The following is a 23,928-nucleotide window of genomic DNA, read 5'->3' on the forward strand; positions in this document are numbered from 1 at the left end:
AACTGTAGGCTAGTTAGCTTAACATCTGTAATTGGGAAAATGTTATAACCCCTCAATTTGTTAATATTAGCAAAACATACTTTTAGCTCATCAATGAGTTGTTGGAAGCTAAACATGAACAGTGCATGCAGAACTAGGTCATTGAAGACAAACCCAAGATTTAAAGACTAAACAGAAAAGAAATCAAAGAACTGCAGAAATTACTGGGAAAACTCTGCAGGTCTGGCAGCATCTGTGGAGAGAAAACCGAATTAATGTTTCAGGTCCAGCATGCCTTCTTTCGAATTGCACCATTTTGAAGAAGGGTCACTGGACTGAGGATATGAACTTTACATTTTTGCTCCTTATTGCAAGTCTGAAGTTACAGGAAAGTGATCAAATTGCTTAATTAGTGCAACTCATACAATTCGCTGCCAGCAAATGTCCTGCACACAGTGATAGCAAACTTGCCATTATATTTTGTGTAAAATTATTAAAATGACACATTTTCTCCCTCACATTTTAATTCTGTGCAAATGTCCTTACTGTGCAACAATTTTACTTCAAACCAGTTACTGAAATGTTTCTGAATTATTCGCCCTCTTCTTTGCAGCTGGTTGTAAGGTCACTGAAGAGAATCTGAATTATGTATTATTTTATCAGTGTGCTAAATGTTTCCCACAGGCATATGTTTAGTCAGTTTTGTTGACGTCTCAGTGGTTCCAATCAAATCACAAATTCTGGAGGATAACTGGCAGCATCAAGTACACAAACACAGGACTGATATTAATATAATTGCTGCTTATGGTCTCCTTCTATGGACATCTTAAAAATTCTGATAAATGATCCAGTTTGTCATTTTTCTCCCAGATTGTATTAACTTGCTTTGAAGCTTTATTTCCCCTGTCTGTTTTTCCTTTTTCTGTCCCTCCTGTGGCTGTGACAATAGCCTGGATTTGTACTTACCTGAGCCACTGAGAATCCAGTCATAGAGTCATAGAGACGTACAGCACTGAAAACAGACCCTTCGGTCCAACTCGTCCATGCTAACTAGATATCCTAACCTAATCTAATCTCATTTGCCAGCACCCGGCCCATATTCCTCCAAACCCTTCCTATTGATATACCCATCTGGATACTTTTTAAATGTTGTCATTGTACCAGCCTCCACCACTTCCTCTGGCAGCTCATTCCATACACGCACCACCATCTGCGTGAAAAAGTTGCCCCTTAGGTCCCTTTTAAGTTTTTCCCCTCTCACCCGAAACCTATGCCCTCTAGTTCTGGACTCCCCCACCCAGGGAAAAGACTTTGTCTATTTACCCTATCCATGCCCCTCATGATTTTATAAACCTCTATAAGGTCACCTCTCAGCCTCTGATGCTCTAGGGAAAACAGTTCCAGTCTATTCAGCCTCACTCTATAGCTCAAATCTTCCTACCCTGGCAACATCCTTCTAAATCTTTTCTGAAGCCTTTCAAGTTTCACAACATCCTTCCGATAGGAGGAAGACCAGAATTGCACACAATATTCCAAAAATGGCCTAACCAATGTCCTCTCCATGATCTCCCAACTCCTATACGCAATGCTCTGACCAATATACAGGTTAGAAAGGTATGGGGTCCCAGAAGTCAAGATTTGTCCACTCAATTTAGAATTTGAACTGCAAAGCAAGTGCTCATTGATCAGGCTTGGGTTCCAGTCAGAGGGTTCTTGTGGTGTAGTGGTAGCATTCCTACCTCTGAGCCAGGAGGCCCAGGTTCAAGTTCCACTTGCTCCGAAGGTGCGTAATAACATCTGAATGAATGATTTTATTGTCACGTGTATTTTACAGTGAAAAAATACAATAAATGCAGTGAAAAGCTTCCACTGTTGCCATGATCCAGTGCCGTTTTGAATAGTTTAAGAATAATGAAAAAAAACATGAGAGAGTCCACAACTCTTCCACCACTGCTTCGACATCACCAGCATGGACCCAAACAACATTGAAGTTGCCATTCCTCAGGCACCATATTTTCCCGCTGGGCCTGCCTTACTGATGTAGCAGCCAATGCCAGATCCTGTGTTCGCCTCTCCAAGTAGTTGCCTCCTCGAGACTGCTGCCAGAGTCCTGCTCCTGGCTTACCAGCTGCCGCCATATTCCAGGTCCTGACAAAGCTGCCTTCCTTGTCGATGCTGCTCTGACTGAGCTCTCCCCAGAAGGTAAGTAGAAGCAAAAACTAAAAAGGTAAAAGAAAGAGAAAAGAAGAAAAAAGAAAAGCAGACGGAATGGACTGACCCTGGGCTCAGGAGCCCAGACGCAGCCTATCTTTCAACAAATTGAATAAAAAATATCTGCATTCCAGACAGATGGGGAAGAGGTTGGTAGAGAACATAGGTCAAGGTAAGTCCACACCATTGAGGGGTTTGCAAGCAATCCCACCGCTTAGGATGCCCATTGTCCCATGGTGGTGGTGGGGAATTGCAAAGGCCTGTGAGGGGGACGGTCAGAGGAAGGTTGTGGGATTAGTGGGGGAAAGGTTAGAGGCCTGGCAAAGTGATTGGCAGCCACATGGGGAAACCTCGGGGATTGTCTGATTGCAGGAACTGTCCAGGTCGAGAGGCAGGCTCCAGGACATAAGCATAATGTTGCTCACCTCCTGGATCATTATCATATTTAAAATACCTATCTGCCTCCTTGGAGCAGTTTGGGTCACTCAGCCCCTTTCAGTATGTCAGTTAAAGCAAGAATGGACTTTAACCCACTCTCCCCAGCCCAAACCCACTTACTTTTTTTGTGATTAAAATCCCTCCAACTAAATCTGGCCTCTAGTTAAAAGCAAGTGGTGTTCATTGTCAAGCAGCCAGAATGTGCCCACTGATGTGCAGTGATGAGGTTAGGAATTCATTTCGTTTTTCCAAATTGCCTCGGAGGCTTGTAAGGGCTGTTTTGTTGATATTCTGATGCATCCCAACAACAGGACTAGCAAGGTACACTTTATGTTAGAGTTAGAATATACATGGGCTATAGAAAGGGAGGACTTGATGGACCAGACAAACTTTTTTACTTTCTCTGCTCTATGTAGTATTTGAACTGTAAAGTTAATTAACAACTTTGAAAAACTGACCTAAGAAGAGCAATGGAGAGTGTGTTAGAAATACTATGTCACCTTAAACAAAACCAGGTCAAAAACTACATAAGACCCATTTGCCCCATTTTGCTGAGGTTGCCACCTGTCACTCACTGAGGTTATGACAAAGGGAGAATCACATTTTGTGCCTGTTTTGGTCATCTTGATGCATTTTGGCACAAATCCCATCATGACATCCAATATGTTAGACAGCTTAGATATTAAGAAGAAAGACTCTGCAATTTAGTACTTTTCATGACTTCAATATGTCCAAAAGCATTTTACAGATTTACAGTACTTTTGAAGGAAATGAACAGCCAGTTTGTTCAGAACAAGCACAACAATGCGATAATAACCAGATGCTCAGCTTTTATGATGTTGACTGAGGGACAAATATTATGAATCACCAGGGAAAACTCCCCAGCATTAATGCAATTAAGACTTTCTTGCTTTAAACACGTAGGCAAAATTACAGTTTGTTTTGACCTTTGAATTACCAGATAACAATTCAATGACTTTCAAAAAATTGCTATGCTTAATGGATTTCATTTATTTCTACTCACAAATACTGATTTAAGATAGTTACAAGAGAAAGTGAGGATTGCAGATGCTGGAGATCAGAATCGAGAGAGTGGTGCTGGAAAAGCACAGTGTATCAGGCAGCACCCGAGGAGCAGGAAAATCGATGTTTCGGGCACAAGCCATTCCTGCTCCTCGGATGCTGCCTGACCTGTGCTTTTCCAGTGCCACACTCTCGACTTAAAAAAGTTAAAATGGTTACAGAAACTGATTATAAATTTAATAGGTTGAGAAAGAAAAGAATGGAAAATAGTGAAAACAAAACCAAAGAACTACTTTGTTACTTTATTCCCCAAAAATGGAAGCTTCATTAAGATCAAGCACTAGATTGGTCAAATATGTTACCAATAAACTCAATTAAACAATAACCAAAATGTCCAGCTCCTGTTGATTGTAGACAACTTCCTTCATATTTGGTTCGACCTCCTCCTCTTTCCCTTGACGTTAACCTAAGTCAGCAGACAGTGTCTCATTTTAATGGTTCATCTGATAATGCAACACTCTCTCAGTATTACCTTGTAGTAGTTCAGCATCCCCTCAATACTTACCCTCTGACGGTGCCCACTCCCTCAGCACTGACCCTCTGATAGTGCCCACTCTCTCAGCACTGACCCCCTGACAGCACCCGCTCCCTCAGTATTGACCCTCTGACAGTGCCCGCTCCCCCAGCACTGACCCTCAGTGTGGAACACCTTCAGCATTGCTCTACAGTAGTGCCAGCTGGGATCTTTATGCTTAAATCTCGAGTGGGATTTAAGCTAACAATTTTCTGATTCTGAGACAGCAGTGTTGTCACTGAGCTACGTATATACTGTATGCGGTCCTTGATGCAAGAAAGCCAAACATTTTTATCATAAAAAGCTGCTTCTTTCAATATAACATTTTGCTGATAGAAGTTCAGATGCTTTTAATAAAAAATGAACAAAAGAAGTTATTTGTGTGTGGTTAGTGTCTTCAGTATTGGACAAAAGCTTCCATTCTGTCTTCTGCCTGCTGCCTCCTGCCGCCCTCTTCTCGAATGTCTCCCCGGGGGAAGGATATTATTTTTCGGTTAGATCTGGGCGCCACGCCACCCCCGCCTCCTCCCCCGGACGGACACGCGTCATTCGCCAACCTCTCTCTCGTGTAGGAGGCATGAACCGAGCCGGGAATATCCAGAACTCTCTCCAGCAAAAGATCAACAGACAAAAAACATCCATCAGTTACACGGCAGATCAGAAAGTAGCAACGGGGTGGAAGCGGCACAGAGATCAGGTCTTCGTTCATTTTAGTCAGTGGGTGCTCCCAAGGACTGAGATCTCACAGGAACTATCCAACATCACATCAGCCGGTCTGACCGCCAGAGTCCGCAGGACAACTTTAATCAAGAATCAACATTAAGGTAAAGGAGATTTAGACTGGTATATTTCACACTGTGCTAATTCAGAGGTTTCAGCCTTGATAAAGGGTCACTGGACTCTATACGTTAACTCAGCTGTCTCTCCACAGATGCTGACAGACCTGCTGAGTTTCTCCAGCAATTTCTGTTTTTGTTTTGGAGAAAATGTACTCTCTATTTTCTCCTGCTTCATAGAGTACCCCCAACGACACATCGTCTTGTCACTCAGGCTTGACAATAGTTGCAAGGTTTCGTATTCTAGTGGGGCTGGGAACGGTGGAAAAGGCGTGAAAGTTCTTTTAAGATAGCCACAGAATTAACTGACACTAAATCACATCTGCCAAAACAACTGCATGGTATATTCTATAATCTGTTCTGCTAATTGCAAGTTGGCTTTACACTGATATATTGAAATTGTTCAATAATTTGAATTAAATGTAAATATCATAAAGTGGAAGTTTTGCACTAAAGAAAATTAATTAATAGGCAGATTGAATTTAGCAACTTTGAACTAAGATGAGGATTCTGTTGATTGTGTGCAGGAGCATAAAAACATGTTGAATTAGCAACAATCATACAGTCCACTAATCTATAATCGCTAAATGTAATGCATATACAGACTGATGTAATATATACACTGCATGTAATACAGTGTGTAATTTACATTGATTGTATATAATACATAGTGGTGCTGTAATATGGTGGTGACAGTGTTGTACGGCATCATCACCCAATAATACATGTTTATATTTCAATGGGTGACTAGTACTAGAGAAAGTACTGGACAGAAGTTGTAAAATATAAGCTTTTGTTTTGTAACAGTATTAAGCAGATTTCCTGTTTGCTTTGTAATTATTCAATTTTCCTCCCCTCAGAGCCCATTTTATTGTGATATTTAGACTAAATTTATTTTGGCATGATGCTGCTCCTACATTTGAGGAGGATCTTCTCATACCTGTCTCTCACCCCTGGGGAGGAGGCAAAGAAAGCTGGTCAGCCAATCAGTGACATGTCTCCCATCTCTGCCTCCGAACCACCCTTTCTAATTGTTGTTCCTTCTAAATTCCAAATGCCCTCCTACAAATTCTTCCTGCTCACTGCCTTCTCACCAGATCGATATTAAGACTAATCCTTTCCACGATCATTAAACTACAATTTTTATGTGCTACAGACTTTTAGAAGCTAGTCTTGATGTCATCTAGTCACTTCTATTTTTATTTCATCGCCTTTACTATTCTCCTTTCCCCTTACAAAGATGCAATAAGAATCAGATTCACCAGTGCTCACTTTATCCAATTAATGTTGTGATCACATGCATCATTTTTTCCAACTCCTGCAGTTTAGAGATTCAGCAATAGTTAATGGATGGTTTAAAGATCCAGCTGGTGTTAATGGAATAGTCAGGGGTCCTGCACTCTTTGGGGATCTTGTGGTGCATTGGTAATGTCCCCAGCTCTGGACCAAGAAACCTAAGTTCAAGTCCCACTTACACCAGAAGTGTAATAACATCGCTGAACAGGTTGGATAGAAAATACCTCACTGATAGGAGATATGATTTCAATGCTAGAATTGTACTCCTTGTGGGTCACCAGTGGGTGTATAACGCATTGATTCCAGCTGTTCCTAATAGGTGGATCAGGGATCTAGCTGCTACTTTCCACCCCCACCCCAACCATCTGTTGTCCTATCTGCCGTTAAGGCTTTTTTTAAATTAACAAAGGGTGAGCAATGACCTTGTTCCATGGTTGCCCCAGTCAGCACAGCTGCAACAATTTTTTACCAGGGCTTATTGTTTAGCTAGGAGAAAGTGAGGACTGCAGATGCTGGAAATCAGAGCTGAAAATGTGTTGCTAGAAAAGCGCAGCAGGTCAGGCAGCATCCAAGGAGCAGGAGAATCGACGTTTCGGGCATGAACCCTTTCCTGGAGAAGGGCTCATGCCCGAAACGTCAATTCTCCTGTTCCTTGGATGCTGCCTGACCTGCTGCGCTTTTCCAGCAACACATTTTCAGCTTATTGTTTAGCTGCCAAGGTATGCCCTGGAGTCAAGCATTAGGTGAGATCCCAATGAAAACTGCACTGATCAAAAAGTCCTTGATTACTATTTTTGGTATCTGCCTGTGAGAGTCATAACATGAATTCTTTATCATGTGTACAGGGCTGAGAGAAAGAGCAGGAATTATTTTGCCAATCCTACAAGTTGGGCCCTGGCCTCTGCCAGTCTACCACTCTTCCCAGTGCCACAGGAGCCATTCAGCTGAGCAGGTCAGAGCCATCCCCATGGACAGACGTTCTGGCCAGGCTGTCCTGAGGCTCTCTAGTTACTGCCATAGCCGGCCAGCGTCATTTGAAAGCCAAAAAATGAAACAAAGCGCCGAACTAACTGCTTTGTTGATCCGATCATTTATTATAAACACCTTGCCTGCCCAGTGAAAACAAACCTTGAGAGCAGTTGGGCAATGCTTGCAAAATGGTGACACTCACCAGTGTCTTGACTTTATGTTTCTTTCGATAGAATGTGTGGGGTAAATATCGCCCCTGTGTTCTTCCCCTGAAAAAGGACGAGGTTTATTCTGATTTATGAGACTAAAAACCGCGTTGTTTACTCACAGGTTCAGCAGCGAGTCCCCCGCAATGTCTTTGCCACGGACCCTTGGTGAACTGCAGCTGTACCGTGTCCTGCAGAGGGCCCATCTGCTGCCCTATTATAATACCTTCATCCAGCAGGGAGGGGATGATGTGCAGCAGCTCAGTGAGGCGGGTGAGGAGGAGTTCCTGGAAATTATGTCCCTGGTTGGCATGGCGACGAAGCCTCTCCATGTGCGAAGGCTCCAGAAGGCCTTGCAGGAGTGGGTCGTGAACCCAGCCGTTTTCAACCAGCCTCTGGCCTCTGTTCCCCTCAGTAGCTTCTCTGCGTCGAAACTGATTAATGCATCTTCACGGGAGTCAAAGAAGAGACCGGTCAGCAGCAGCAGAGGCGCTACTCCGGCAAAGCAAGGCAAACATCTGCAAAGTTTCAGCACTGCATCAGCAAGGAGCATCAGCCCCAACTCCCCATCCGATGGGAGGGAGAATTTCTCAGTGCAGTTTTCTGGTGAAGAGTGCCAACCGCCAGAACCTGACAGCAGCGTCCCAGGCAACGACCCCACATCTCCCCGAGAGAGCCCCACCCAACTGGACCTTGACACAGCGCAGACGATTACAGACAGCGTCCGGCACACGATGAAGACTTTCCCCAAAAGTTACCACGATGAATTTTTGAAACTGAATAAAAAGTTTGCAAAATCCGTCGGTCTCATCTTCCGAACGGATGACAATAATAATCCCGCGAAGGAGGAGGATAACAGGAAGTCCGGTGGACGATCCGAGTGGAAGCGCGGGAACAGCAGGCAGCTGTCAAAATACGAGGTTGGGAACTCTGTAAATAACAACGGTTCTCTTGAGAGAAAAAAAGTGAGAGGGCGGTTTATTAAAATACAGTTGTGGGGAGGGAGATTAAAGGAGTGAACCCACTCCCTTCACACTTGTACGATTGTGTGTCTGGGCTGCTACAGTGAAATAAAGGACAGGTCTTTAGAACAATTTATTTTGGCAATGCTGACAATGAACTTAAATGGAATCTTTCAACTCTGATATCTTTAATTCAGGCTTTAACGTGTGTCGTGGACAACTGCTGGGGAGGGCACAACCGAACATGGATGGCCAGATTTTAAAGCTGCAGTGAAATGTTAAGAAATTAGAGCAGTTGATAAGCAGCTTGCCTTTTCTTAATTGAGAAGGATAGGGCCTCGGAGTGTGGGGCATCACCATGGTTCAATAGAGTTAGCGAAAAGAACCATGAAGAGGAATGGTAAGGTGATGCTAACTGGAAATAGCAGAATCAATGATAACTTTTAAAATGGATATGGACAAGTATTTTAAACCATTTTTAAATAAAGAAAGTACAGCGAAAGGGACTAAGGAAAGATCTCTTCTTGAGTTTTGTTTAAAATTTGTACATTGTACAAGAAAGGGAAAAGTAGACAGGATGAGGAGCTGCACAGTTTTGAGGATCTGGGACAAAGTAGGTCCCTTGTGCTTGTTGAAACTTTATTGCTGGAACAGCGCAGCAGGTCAGGCAGCATCCAGGGAACAGGAGATTCGACGTTTCGGGCACAGGCCCTTCTTCAGGAATTCCTGAAGAAGTGCCTGTGCCCGAAACGTCGAATCTCCTGTTCCCTGGATGCTGCCTGACCTGCTGCGCTGTTCCAGCAATAAAGTTTCAACTTTGATCTCCAGCATCTGCAGACCTCACTTTCTCCCCTTGTGCTTGTGGCAAGGAGCAACTCCGGCAATCGTTTGAGTTTTGAAATGGGCGGAATCTCACAGTGCCAGGGCCCAGGGTTCGATTCCAGCCTCGGGGCGACTGTCCATGTGGAGTTTGCACGTTCTCCCCGTGTGTGCATGGGTTTCCTCCAGATGCTCTGGTTTCCTCCCACAGTCCAAAGGTGTGCAGGTCAGGGTGAATTCGCCGTGATAAATTGTCCCGTAGTGCACAGGGATGTGCAGGTTAGGGTGGGATTGGCCGTGCTAAATTGTCCCTGTCGTGCCCAGAGATGTGCAGGTTAGGGTGGGATTGGCCGTGCTAAATTGTCCCGTAGTGCCCAGGGATGTGCAGGTTAGGGTGGGATTGGCCGTGCTAAATTGTCCCGTAGTGCCCAGGGATGTGCAGGTTAGGGTGGGATTGGCCGTGCTAAATTGTCCTCTAATGCCCAGGGATGTGCAGGTTAGGGTGGGATTGGCCATGCTAAATCGTCCTCTAGTGCCCAGGGATGTGCAGGTTAGGGTGGGATTGGCCGTGCTAAATTGTCCCTGTCGTGCCCAGGGATGTGCAGGTTAGGGTGGGATTGGCCGTGCTAAATTGTCCCGTAGTGCCCAGGGATGTGCAGGTTAGGGTGGGATTAGCCGTGCTAAATTGTCCCGTAGTGCCCAGGGATGTGCAGGTTAGGGTGGGATTGGCCATGCTAAATTGTCCCGTAGTGCCCAGGGATGTGCAGGTTAGGGTGGGATTGGCTGTGCTAAATTGTCCTCTAATGCCCAGGGATGTGCAGGTTAGGGTGGGATTGGCCGTGCTAAATCGTCCTTTAGTGCCCAGGGATGTGCAGGTTAGGGTGGGATTGGCCGTGCTAAATTGTCCCCGTAGTGCCCAGGGATGTGCAGGTTAGGGTGGGATTGGCCGTGCTAAATTGTCCCTGTCGTGCCCAGGGATGTGCAGGTTAGGGTGGGATTGGCCGTGCTAAATTGTCCTCTAGTGCCCAGGGATGTGCAGGTTAGGGTGGGATTGGCCGTGCTAAATTGTCCTCTAGTGCCCAGGGATGTGCAGGTTAGGGTGGGATTGGCCGTGCTAAATTGTCCCCGTCGTGCCCAGGGATGTGCAGGTTAGGGTGGGATTGGCCATGCTAAATTGTCCCTGTCGTGCCCAGGGATGTGCAGGTTAGGGTGGGATTAGCCGTGCTAAATTGTCCCGTAGTGCCCAGGGATGTGCAGGTTAGGGTGGGATTGGCCGTGCTAAATTGTCCCGTAGTGCCCAGGGATGTGCAGGTTAGGGTGGGATTGGCCATGCTAAATTGTCCTCTAGTGCCCAGGGATGTGCAGGTTAGGGTGGGATTGGCCGTGCTAAATCGTCCTCTAGTGCCCAGGGATGTGCAGGTTCGGGTGGATTGGCTGTGCTAAATTGTCCCGTAGTGCCCAGGAACGTGTAGGTTAGGGTGAATTGGCCATGCTAAATTGTCCCATAGTGTCCATGGATGTGCAGGTTAGGATGGGATTGGCCGTGCTAAATTGTCCACGTAGAGCCCAGGGGTGTGCAGGATAGGGTGGATTGGCCATGCTAAATTGTCCTGTAGTGTCCAGGGATGTGCAGGTTAGGTTGGGATTGGCCGTGTTAAATTGTCTCGTAGTGCCCAGGGATGTGCAGGTTAGGGTGGATTGGCTGTGTTAAATTGTCACATAGTGCCCAGAGATGTGCAGGTTAGGGTGGGTTGGCCGTGCTACATTGTCCTGTAGTGTCCAGGGATGTGCAGGTTAGGGTGGATTGGCTGTGCTAAATTATTCCGTAGTGCCCAGGGATTTGCAAGTTAGGGTGGATTGGCTGTGCTAAATTGGGCAAAAGTGAGGACTGCAGATGCTGGAAACCAGATTGTGGATTAGAGTGGTGCTGGAAAAGCACAGCAGGTCTGGCAGCATCTGAGGAGCAGGAAAATTGACGTTTCGGGCAAAAGCCCTTCATCAGCAATGGAGGCAGGAAGCCTCCGGGGTGGATAGATAAATTTGGAGGGGGGGGGGGGGCTGGGAAAAGAAAGCAGAGAGTACAATAGGTAGCGATGGAGGTGATAGGTCAGAGAGGAGAGTGGGGGAAGGTAGCAAAGAGTACAATGGGTGAATGGGGGTGGGGATGAACGTGATAGGTCAGGGAGGAGGGTGGAGTGGATAGGTGGGAATGGAGATTGGCAGGTAGGACAGGTCATGAGGGTGGTGCTGAGCTGGAAGGTTGGAGCTGGGGTGAGGTAGGGGAAGGGGAAATGAGGAAACTGGTGAAGTCCACATTGTTGCCCTGGGGTTGAAGTGTTCCAAGGCGGAAGATGAGGCGTTCTTCCTCCAAACGTTGGGTGATGAGGGAGCGGCGGTGAAGGAGGCCCAGGACCTCCATGTTCTCAGCAGAGTGGGAGGGGGAGTTGAAACGTTGGGCCACAGGGCGGTGGGGTTGATTAGTGCGGGTGTCCCAGAGATGTTCCCTAAAGCTCTCTGCGAGGAGGCGTCCCAGTCTCCCCAATATAGAGGAGACCGCATCGGGAGCAACAGATACAATAAATGATATTGGTGGATGAGCAGGTAAAACTTTGATGGATGTGGAAGGCTCCTTTAGGGCCTTGGATGGAGATGAGGGAGGAGGTGTGGGCGCAGGTTTTGCAATTCCTGCGGTGGCAGGGCAGGGAGCCAGGACAGGAGGGTGGGTTGTTGGGGGCGTGGACCTGACCAGGTAGTCATGGAGGGAATGGTCTTTGCAGAAGGCGGATAGGGGTGGGAAGGGAAATATATCCCTGGTGGTGGGGTCTGTTTGGAGGTGGCGGATAATGCGGTTAATGCAAAAGTTGGTAGGGTGGAAGGTGAGCACCGGGGGGTTCTGTCCTTGTTATGGTTGGAGGGGTGGGGTCTGAGGGCGGAGGTGCGGGATGTGGGCGAGATGTGTTGGAGGGCATCTTTAACCACGTGGGAAGGGAAATTGCGGTCTCTAAAGAAGGAGGCCATCTGGTGTGTTCTATGGTGGAACTGGTCCTCCTGGGAGCAGATACGGCGGAGGCGGAGGAATTGGGAATACGGGATGGCATTTTTGCAGGAGGTAGGGTGGAAAGAGGTGTAATCCAGGTAGCTGTGGGAGTCAGTGGGTTTGTAAAAACATGTCAGTGTCAAGTCAGTCGTCATTAATGGAGATGGAGAGGTCCAGGAAGGGGATGGAGGTGTCAAAGATGGTCCAGGTAAATTTAAGGTCAGGGTGGAAGGTGTTGGTGAAGTCGATGAATTGATCAACCTCCTCGCGGGAGCACGAGGTGCTTAATTGTCCCATAATGCCCAGGGATGCACAAGTTAGGGTGGATTGACTGTGCTAAATTGTCCCGTAGTGCCCGGGGATGTGTAGGTTAGGGTGGGATTGACCGTGCTAAATTGTTCCGTAGTGCCCGGGGATGTGTAGGTTAGGGTGGATTGGCCATGCTAAATTGTCCTAGTGCCCGGGGATGTGTAGGTTAGGGTGGATTGGCCGTGCTAAATTGTCCCGTAGTGCCCAGGGATGTGCAGGTTAGGGTGGATTGGCCATGGGAAATTGTCCCCGTTGTGCCCAGGGATGTGCAGGTTAGGGTGGGTTTGCCATGGGAAATTGTCCCATTGTGTCCGGGGATGTGCAGGTTAGGGTGGGTTTGCCATGGGAAATTGTCCCATTGTGTCCGGGGATGTGCAGGTTAGGGTGGATTAGCCATGGGAAGTGCAGGGTTCTGGGGATTGGGACAGGGACAGGGGTTGGGTGGGATGCTCTTCGGAGGGTCGGTGCAGACCTGATAGCCTCTTCCCGCACTGTCAAGATTCTATGGCAGAATGAGAAACGGAAATATGGGCTTTATGACATTCTGTTAACTCAACCTTTTGTAAGTTATGAGGGGGAATAAAGGGCAAGTCATCTTAGACGATAGTGCAAAGCGAGTGCGAGGTCATCTCTATGACTAAATCACCAAATAAAAGTAAAATCCTGCGGACTCTGGAGACCGGAAACAAGCGGAACAAAAAAGAAATCTGTGGAGAGAGACGAAGAGCGTTAACGTTTCGAATCTGAAGCTTCTCCAGCACTTGCTGTTTTTATTTGAGGAAATCACCAGCCGGCTCTGGACACCCCAATGGAAAATATATTGAAGTAGAATTTCTCTGTCCCCCATCCCTCACTATTAAAACGCAAATTTCTCAGAATGAATCGTGTTTCTTTAGCACTGCAGGTGAGATAAATAAAGGATAAATAAAGAGTTGGCACTGTGGCACATACCAGTATTGATCAAGTTGCTTGCGAGTGTGCACTTTCTCATTGATGGTGATTTCGTTGTCCGAATCTTAAAAATGTAATTTCCTCACAATTCTTCAAGCTTACACTAAGCGACGCTCTCATTTGTGCACTTGGCTGTTAGGCACACTCGATTTCCTATATATTTTTAAATGTTTAAACTGTTTACTCCTGCTGTCCTCTTTCCAGTTGACCAGCAATGAGGCGACCGCTCCGTTTTGCAGGGTGGATAGCAACTTACTGATCGGGAGAGTCGATTTTCTTTCACTGGCTCGACTGGTGGCTCAGAGGCAAGCACGGTAAGACAGAGCAGGTTCCCCACCCTTACCAGGGTGCACAGAGCAGCTAGGCTTTTGTTGATTCCAAATCCTTTGATTTATTTCAACCTAGAATTTTTCTGTGGCCCTCGAAGTGTTATTATGACATTGTTGCGAACGAAGCCTCTGATCTTGTCTGGCAGACCCTAAATGTAATCTCTGTATATCCCGAGTCAGTTGATGTCGATTCTTGAGGGAGTTCGGACTTTTCAATTGGAAATCAGATCCTAATAAGTACACACTGACCCCTGCTGGAAAGTGTGCGTATGTGGCTAGGAACAAACAAAGGAAAGAGGGGAGCTGTTGAACGTTGGAAGGGGATATGATAAACTGGGGAAGAAACACAATTTCAACTAGTTAGTGAGTCTGTAACTAGTGAATATAATTTTAAGATTATCATTAATAGAATGTTAGAATGTTTAGAATACAGATCTGTACACAGAGGATCGTTCAGACATGACATTAAAATGGATGTGGACAAATATTTGAAATAGACGTTTTTTAAAAAATTGAATGCAGACTAAGGAAATAGCTCTCCTTCAATAAGCCCATGTATAATGTGCTAAATTACTTCGTTTTTAAAATTCCAAGACTGACTGATTCTATGATTGGGGAAGACAAATTTAAAACAAAGTTATTCATTCATGAGAGTCTAGTTTCTTTGGAATCTTCAAATAATCTTTTAAATCATTATTTTCCCTCCAGATTAAACTCCGATGAAGTTCATGGTCCCACTGTGAAGAATATGAAACTTGAGGTATGTCCAGTCTTTGGGTTTACGTATTGGAGTACTGTGCCAGCCTGGGTTGGTACAATTGCCAGAACTGGGTGGTGTGTGTCTCAAAGTCCATCAGAATGCTCATGACAAAAACTTGTGTGTGGAGTCTTTTAACATGGGGAGGCTATAGTGTTGCAGTTTCTACACGGTTCTGAAACTTCTGCTCTTACTATCTGTTGTAAGTGTGTTGGAAGGGTTTACAGATTGCTAGTCATTCTGTTGGCATACCTTCCATTAAATCTTGAAGTGGGACTTGAACCTGGATCTCTGGTCCAGTAGTAGGGATGTTACAATTGTTCCAAACTGGGCTGATACAGTGCCAGGTTGAGGTGGTAGTTCCAGGGGCTAGGTGGTACAGTACCAGGGCTCAGGCAGCACAGTGCCATTGTTGAGGTGATACAGTACCAGCACTGGTATGGTACAATGCCAGTAACACTTTTAATTATTCAGCTTTTTATTTTCCAAATAGCACCAGCTAGAATCTGACTTGAAGCACGCAATGCTGATACAGAGTCAAACTGAATTGATCAAACACCAAAGGAAAGCTTCAGCAGGGTCCAGATGCAACAAAGAGGAGGATACTGGCAGCCTATTCAGGGATAGTCTCTCTGGACAAATGGAAGGTATGTACAACATTTGTTCTACTCTAGATTTTCATTGCCTTTTGGGTGGGTAGGGGAGGGTTATTATTATTTATTAAAATAAAACAGTGGATAAATAATAAAGTTAACATGCACTGTATTTACTGGTCAGGAGGAGAAATGATACTCACTGTGATTCCATTGACTAGTCCTTTCTGTCAGAACATCAGTTGTGATCGAGTTGACCCTTCAGCCTTTCATTTTTGGCACTCCGATATGCGAATGGGAGTGGGATCAGGTTTCCTGGCCTCAAAAACCCTTCTAATTCCAGAGGTTGTCACCTCTGTGTAAAGAAAGACTGAATCATGCTTGTGCTGATCTTGCCCTTCAGAACCTTGAGTCGAGAGTGTGCTGCTGGAAAAGCACAGCCAGTCGATTCTCCTGTTCCTCAGATGCTGCCTGACCGACTGCTTTTCCAGTATCGCACTGTCGTCTCTGATCTCCAGCATCTGCACTCTTCACTTTGTCCTTCAGAGGTTTGACTCTGTCTTCATGCTCTGGGCCAGCTGCTACTGCTGTTTTGCTATCCCACTGTGTCCTAGACACATCTCTCAGGGTCTGGTTCGGGTGTCTTTTTCTAAGACTGGTGAGGCTAAATTTACCTAGTTATCCCTCAGAGCTTACCTACGGGAATCAGATAGTTTGTCTGCAAAACGCTTCCCTTTCCTTGCCAGCTTTAGGGGCGAGTGTCAACTGCCCCACTCTCTGCAACAGGTAGATCAGAATCGGGGTCATTCAGAACCTTTTGGTGGTCGGCATCAGTTCAGGAGTTCAGACACAGTGGCTAGCTATTACTCTGCAGCAAACAATTGCCCCAAGATGGAATCTAGATCCATACTGGGATCAGCAGGCTTAGATTGTTGTGTGTTCTGTATGTTAGTAATGGATGTGCGACAGAGGGAAAGAAGTAGAGAACCTTCAATCTATAGATAGTCCACTCCTGTTAACTCAAAGTCAATTTTGCTGTAGAAGTGTCTGAATTATCCAATAGTTTGAATGCATTGATTTTAAGAAAACAGTATAAGGAGTGTTCTGCACAGTTTCAGTTAGAATGAAGAGATCATTTGATTGAAGCATTGTCGACCGTAACAACATTACATCACAAAATACATAACTGGGAAAAGGAGCAACTGTTGTCAAGGAGGCAATATTTTATACACAGCAAGATCCCATAAACAGTGATGTCATGATTGACCAATTTGTGTTGGTGATGTTGGCTTGAAGGATAATTATTGATGAGGATAACTCTCTGCTTTTCTTCAAAAACAGTCAAGTTGAGGGTATTTAGTCAAGTCGAGGGTATTTAGTCAAGTCTCTGATGTGTTGCCTCCAGATTCAAATGTTCCAATGCATCCTGGCTAGCCTCCTATCTTCCACTGTCTACATTAGAGTGGTGCTGGAAAAGCACAGTCGGTCAGGCAACATCCGAGGAGCAGGAAAATCAACGTTTCGGGCAAAAGTCCTGATGAAGGGCTTTTGCCCGAAACGTTGATTTTCCTGCTCCTCGGATGCTGCCTGACCGGCTGTGCTTTTCCAGCACCACTCTAAGCTCTGATTTCCAGCATCTGCAGTCCTCACTTTTCCCATCTTCCACTGTCTACCAACCTGAGATCTTCCAAAACTTTACGACCTGTACTCCTTTTCAGCTCCGAGTCCCATCCACCCATTACTTTCTATGCCCAATGACCTATATTAACCTGTGGTTAAGCAATGTCTTTATTCTAATTGGGGCATCTTGCACATGTCTCATAACTTGATTGAGTTTTTTGAAGATGTAACAAAGGATTGATGAGGGCAGAGCGGTAGATGTGATCTATATGGACTTCAGTAAGGCATTCGACAAGGTTCATCATGGGAGACTGATTAGCAAGGTTAAATCTCATGGAATACAGGGAGAACTAGGCATTTGGATACAGAACTGACTCAAAGGTGGAAGACAGAGGGTGGTGGTGGAGGGTTGCTTTTCAGACTGTGACCAATGGTGTGCCACAAGGATCGGGTGCTGGGTCCACTGCTTTTTGTCATTTATATAAATGATTTTGACGTGCACATCAGAGGTACAGTTAGTGAGTTTGCAGATGACACCAAAATTGGAGGTGTAGTGGACAGCGAAGAAGGTTACCTCAGAGTACAATGAGATCTTGATCAGATGGGCCAATGGGCTGAGGAGTGACAGGTGGAATTTAATTCAGATAAATGCGAGGTGCTGCATTTTGGGAAAGCAAACCAGAGCAGGACTTATACACTTAATGGTAAGGTCCTGGGGAGTGTTGCTGAGCAAACAGACCTTGGAGTGCAGGTTCATAGCTCCTTGAAAGTGGAGTCGCAGGTAGATAGGATAGTGAAGGCGGCGTTTGGTATGCTTTCCTTTATTGGTCAGACTATTGAGTACAGGAGTTGTGAGGTCATATTGCAGCTGTACAGGACATTGGTTAGGCCACTGTTGGAATATTGTGTGCAATTCTGGTCTCCTTCCTGTTGGAAAGATGCTGTGAAACTTGAAAGGGTTCAGAAAAGATTTACAAGGATGTTGCCAGGGTTGGAAGATTTGAGCTATAGGGAGAGGCTGAATAGACTGGGGCTGTTTTCCCTGGAGCATCAGAGGCTGAGGGGTGACCTTATAGAAGTTTATAAAATCATGAGGGGCATGGATAGGGTAAATAGACAAAGTCTTTTCCCTGGGGTGGGGAAGTCCAGAACTAGAGGGCATAGGTTTCGGGTGAGAGGGGAAAGATGTGAAAGGGACCTAAGGGTCAACTTTTTCATGCAAAGGGTGGTGCGTGTATGGAATGAGTTGCCAGAGGAAGTGGTGGAGGCTGGTACAGTTACAGCATTTATGGGTATATGAATAGGAAGGGTTTAGAGGGATATGGGCCAAATGTTGGCAAAGGGGACTAGATTGGGTTGGAATATCTGGTCGGCATGGACAAGTTGGACCGAAGGGTCTGTTTCCATGCTGTACATCTCTGTAACTCTATCTCTCACTTTAATTGTTCCACAATTGTCAGCAATGCTTTCAACTACCAAAACCTGTGGAAGTCTCCCCCCTCAATCTCTCTGGCTCTCCTTCCTCCTTTAAAACGTACCTCTTTGACCAAGCATTTATGCATTTACCCTAACATGTGCAACTGTCTCATATTTTGTTTTATAACATTCCTGTGAAGCACCTTTACTGTGTTCAAAATGCTAAATAAATATAAGTTGCTGTGATTGTTGAGTGGGATTTGAACCCATGTATTACAGTTGATGTTAGCTGAATTCACAGTTTGAAAATCTGTGATCGACAAAGTTTTTTGCCAGTCTCGTCTATTAAGGGATTAAAGTGTTAACAGTTGAGATCGGCTTCGTTTGGCTAAGGTGGTATCACACAACTGGCAAGGCAAACTGACCCCCTGCAGCCAAGGGGAGTATCCAGAGAGGAGGTGACAGTAAGCTAAGAAGTGAGTGTGTTTTCAGGTAGGAGGACTGTGGGGGTGAGATCAGACCTTGATCCAAACACCCACTTCCAAAAGCAGGAGTATATCTCTGAGGGCGAGGGGCGGGGGTTGACATTTGGTCTGTGTGTATCACTTGAATTGAACACAAAAACAATCTAAAGGTAATCCCCAGAACGCTTGAAGCAAGAATGCCCCTCACAAGTTCCTCTCTTCAATCATATTTATGAATACATCAGATTTACTAAACTGATGTTAAAGAAACACTCGTATTCACATAGCACCTTTCATAACCTCAGGATGACCAAAGTGCTTTGTAGCCAATTATCTCTTTTGTAATATAGTCACTGTTTCAATATTGGAAACACAGCAGGCAACTTGCACACAGCAAGTTCCTGCAACAGTCACATGACCATCTGTTTGAGTGATAATGATTGCTGTCTATGTCACAGAGCAGCTCCCTTCATCCAATCTGTGGCACCTAACCTGTTGGGAATATATCCCTGACGTGGTATGCCATAGCACCTAATCTGCTGTGCTATGGTTAGGTGGCTTTCTTACAGGTCAGGGCAAAATAAATGGAGCCACTCAGTGATGAAGGTAGCAAGGGTTGTAGGGCTATGGGGAAAATCAGGGGATTATGACTATTTGGATAACCTAGCAGAGGCACGATGGGCTGAAGTTTCCTGTTCTGTATGATTTTGGGTGGCACAGTGGTTAGCACTGCTGCCTCACAGCGCCAGAGACCCGGGGTCAATTCCCGCCTCAGGTGACTGCCTGTGTGGAGTTTGCACATTCTCCCCGTGTCTGCGTGGGTTTCGTCCGGGTGCTCCAGTTTCCTCCCACAGTCCAAAAATGTTAGGTGAATTGGCCACGCTAAATTGCCCGTAGTGTTAGGGTCTGGGTGGGTGCGCTTCAGTGGGTCGGTGTGGACTTGTTGGGCCGAAGGGCCTGTTTCCACACTAAGTAATCTAATCTAAAGTAATCTAATCTCCCTCCCAATCCTATGATATTGAATACAGCGATAATAACAAAGGTTAATCAGTTCTTAATATGTTCTGAATCTAATTGTCTTACTTCATTTCTTGTTATAGAAGCAGAAAGTGGGGAATATCTGAAGGGTAACTAACTGCCAATCAGCCTCTATTATCATTGAGAAGGTACTGAAGACAGTGAAATAATGAAACCAAAGGACGTAATAAAACCATAAAATTAAAAGCTGCAGCAAACGGATATGAACATGACCACATCAGGATTTAATGCTCACCATTTTCTCAGATCTCTCAGGGAATGCATGGACCTACACTGTCAAGCAAATTGGAAGTTAACTCCTCCACTTCAATTTGATTTTTGTCTAATTCTACTTTTGGAAAATGGCAAATGAGGCCTGTGTTGCCACTGCACTGTGGATTGGACAGATCAGGTGCTTCTGTAAATGGGATCTGGGCCATTCCGCAAGAATCCTGCTCCATTCCAAGTTCACATTTATCCATTGCTGTTCTTGTACAGAGATGTTTGAGATGCAACTATCTTCCACATTGACAAGCCAGGTCTTTATTACTGTCGACTTGTACAGAGTTTCCCTCTGCTAATGGTTAGCTGAAAGTGATTGGAAGGAGAAAGAGTTGGTTCTGGATTTTCAGTAAGACTGAAGTTAGCAATAGGGTATTGCAACACCCAACAGAGATGATATAGGTCTGTATGATTCACTTCATACTTCGCAGTATGTTTACTGACTGTACTTTGAGGGGAACTTGAACCTGTGTTGAAGGATAATTAATTAATATTTAAGAGAGCAGAATTCATGGCGCAGAGCATTGTATGGGTGATACTGAAATAACTGTACTAAGGTCGGTGTCCTGTCACCAAGTCACCCTTTCTTTACTAGAGCACAGTACACGAGCTGTGGCCAGCCAACTCAGAGTCAGTCCTCAACTGAGGAGATTCTAACCCCAATCAAGAACCTCATGGTTAACCAGGTCCACCTGGTTCTAATCACGACAGATGCTGATGGGTTTGAAACTACAGTGAGTTGTACAAAAACAACCCTCAAAAGGTGGGAGTTGACCTGTTGCTCAGACAATGGAGTGACATAAAACTATCACCTGTCTACTTAAGTCTCTTGCTTACACAGTGCAATTATTCAGTGTCCTTGAACATTGATTTCAGTTTGCTTTATGTCTACAAATATTCCAGATCCTTATTTGAATTAATTAATTTCGTGAAAAACAAATTGAGACTTTTTGTTTACCGATGATACCAAGCTAACAATGTGGAAATCAAAAGCTCTGTAACTCAATCAGTATTCAAACAAAGAATAAAAAGCTATCGCATTCTCCACCTGTTTCAACCTCTGCTTTATCCTAACTTGTCTTTCTTTTTTAATTGTGGGGAAGCAGTAGTTTATTAAATCTCCCAATCGAGTTTACTGAGAGACTAGTGTGATGTTTACATGACACTGGAAATGATTCCATAATGTGTTTCCATTAGGATAGATTCTAACCGCCAGTGACAAATGATGAATGACAGAACATGCCCAACTGCAACTGTTTGTTCCTGCAGAGGAGGGATGGGGGAAAGGTGATGTGTTGGGAGTATTTAGGCCAAGACATTTGAACAGACCAGCAGGATAAAAAGTACATTGCTGGATTGTCTCAGATCAGCTGGGGCCTTAGCTTATATCATGTGGGTTTGGCTGCTTGAGCTGCACTTGATGAACTGATGCCTTGGCATGGCTAAGTTGAAAGCTAAGTGTGGCATTTTCTAAGCCAAATGAGAGCAGATGGTGTATGTTTGCTACCACAAGGACATTCTAACTCCTGGGGGCTGGGAAAGTATTGAGAAAGTCTGTGCTGCCAGACACATTGGGACAACCAATGTACTCTTATGTCCAGATGAAAAAGTATTTTGCAAAAGTACTTTCTTGGCAGAGAAAGAGGGATGAGTATCTATGTTGATACATAGGAATTTTGTAAACATATTTTTATGAAGTCCATGCACTTCCAAAGAAAACTACAATGTAGGAGCTCCTGATTCATACCTGCAAAGAGCCAAGCCAGCTGTTACACTGAACTACTGCCATTTTTAAGAACGATGTTATTGCTTCTGGTTTGGAACAAGGGATCAGGACTCTGCACAAGGATGACTAGAGTTAATTCAGCATCTGGTTGCACTGACAACATGGATAGCACTGACATCCCATCTTCTTCTTACTGCCAGATTGTGGGTCCCAATATGATGATAAACTGTAATCAACAATAAACGGATGCAATTAACAGCACCAAGCATAGAAACGTCAGCCTGTGGTGAGGCACTCTGCTCTCCACTCTCACTGAGTCACTGCTGCAGTCAGATATGGCAGGAGGGGGGGAAAAGGAGAGAGTTGCCTGGATACAGAGAGAGCTTGCAGTCTGTAGAACTGGTTCACAATGTGGTTCATTTCATACCTCCTTAAAATGCATTGTTTCATTGTTTGCATGAATTGATTCATTTTTGTAACACAGTGTTAAATATAACTTGTTTTTACCATGTACATACTCATTTAAGCTTCATGAATGGAGAGCAAACATGCCAAAGTCTGCCAGAAGAGAGAACCATTATTTCAGTGATATGAGTATTCAGTACTTGGATGATATATTTTGTTCAAAACCCTATTTTTCTTTTCCATGTAATTTGTTTGATCTGCTTGTAGTTAAAGGTTTTGATAACAGTGAGTTGAGACTAAGGCTAGCCAACATAGACCAGCCAGCTGTCCCCAAAGCAGGTGTGGGAGTTAAGGATATAATGAAAGCTGTTGGCCCTCTATAGCACAGCTTTTCATTCTACTATTTGATTGTATAGTAGAGGAGGAAAAGATTAAGGTTCATGCCTGCAATTCCCCACTGACGCTTGGCTAGAGTGAATCATCAAACAGCAGAATGCCCCTGAAGATGTTTGGCTGCTATTTAACATTCCTAACTGGAGGTAGAGCAATGAATGGTACCAACTGTAAAAGCACAACATTAAGGTGAGGAAAGATAGATAAGCCCTCAATCAACACAAGTAGAAGCATTTAAAAATAAATCAAAAAGATGGGCATTTCTTTCAGAACCTCCGCACATCCCAATGTGCTTCGTAGAGATTGAGGAGCATAAAAAAAATAGAAGCAAGAGCAGACCATACTTTCCTTGGGACTGCTTCACCATTTGGTACAATGATGGCTGATCATCAGCCGTAACTCCACTTTCTCTCCCCTGAATCCATGACAACAATGGAGTAGCCACAATCCTCTGGGAGAGGGAAATCCAAAGCTTCACAACCCTTGGAATTCTCTAGTATTATTATTGAAGTGTAGTCATTATAGCAACATACGACATGCTGCCAATTTGCATACAGCAAGCTCCTACAAACAATAATGAGATAAAATGACCAGATCATTTTAGCAATGTTGATACACACATAAATATTAGCCAGGCTGTCAATAACTGTAGCCAAAGAAAAACATGATGGCTTTGATAGAATTTAGCTTAACGTCCAAATGCAGAATTTGCTTTGGAATATAAAGGGTCAATGGCAGCAGTCTTATAATGTGGACTATCATACCTGCAACCCCTGTAGTGAGGGATCTCTGTTAGTCTATATAAGGTGCAAATCTCTGTATGTATGTGGAAGATTAGTTTTATAACGTACACTATTTGCACATAAAATAAATATTATGCATTAAAGTATATTTTAGAATTTATTTCTGGTTGTCTCCTTGTGCCTGGGCAAGGTTCATTCCATTAAAATATATTCACTGTTACCAGAGATCATGAGTCTGAGTCAGTTCATTTTCAAATAGCGAGCATTAAAACATACAGAGACTGAACTGTCCATGAGGCTGAATGGATAAAGGCCTTGTGTGTGGGGCTAAACCACACAAAACTCTGAGATACAGGTTCGCTGATCTCAAGCAGCGTGTTACAATTGACCCCTGCATTTTTAGGCAGAGGTAAGAAAAATGGGATAGATTTGACTGCACTGACAGCCAGCACAGCACAGCTCCTAACAAGTTACCAAAATCTCTACTGAAAGGTGAATGTGTGTAATTGGGTGAAGACATTATCAGCTTCAGTTGTCATCGCCAAGAAGTAACTAGTATTCTGATTCTGCCAG

At 44.7% G+C, this 23,928-nt stretch overlaps 1 protein-coding gene and 1 long non-coding RNA gene across 2 annotated transcripts; one reads left to right on the top strand and one right to left on the bottom strand.

Moving 5' to 3' along the window:
- Window positions 1–1,553: 1,553 nt before the first annotated feature.
- LOC148134696 (uncharacterized) lies at window positions 1,554–13,819 on the bottom strand. Its single transcript, XR_015755764.1, has 3 exons — window positions 13,611–13,819; window positions 7,655–8,437; window positions 1,554–4,117 (listed from the first exon to the last, which is right to left on the bottom strand). It is a non-coding gene; the product is annotated as an uncharacterized LOC148134696 (long non-coding RNA).
- LOC122543212 (NGFI-A-binding protein 2-like) lies at window positions 4,691–23,579 on the top strand. The gene is made up of 6 exons (XM_043681687.2): window positions 4,691–5,049; window positions 7,657–8,452; window positions 13,815–13,924; window positions 14,648–14,699; window positions 15,190–15,343; window positions 19,890–23,579. Exons 2-6 carry the CDS (start codon window positions 7,679–7,681, stop codon window positions 19,922–19,924), a joined length of 1,125 nt encoding a protein of 374 aa, XP_043537622.1. The 5' UTR covers window positions 4,691–5,049; window positions 7,657–7,678; the 3' UTR covers window positions 19,925–23,579.
- The last annotated feature ends 349 nt before the right edge of the window (window positions 23,580–23,928 follow it).

This window comes from Chiloscyllium plagiosum, unplaced genomic scaffold (assembly GCF_037043375.1).
Source record: "Chiloscyllium plagiosum isolate Xiang-an unplaced genomic scaffold, Cpla_swu_hap1 HiC_scaffold_53X, whole genome shotgun sequence".
NCBI classification, from domain to species: Eukaryota; Metazoa; Chordata; class Chondrichthyes; order Orectolobiformes; family Hemiscylliidae; genus Chiloscyllium; species Chiloscyllium plagiosum.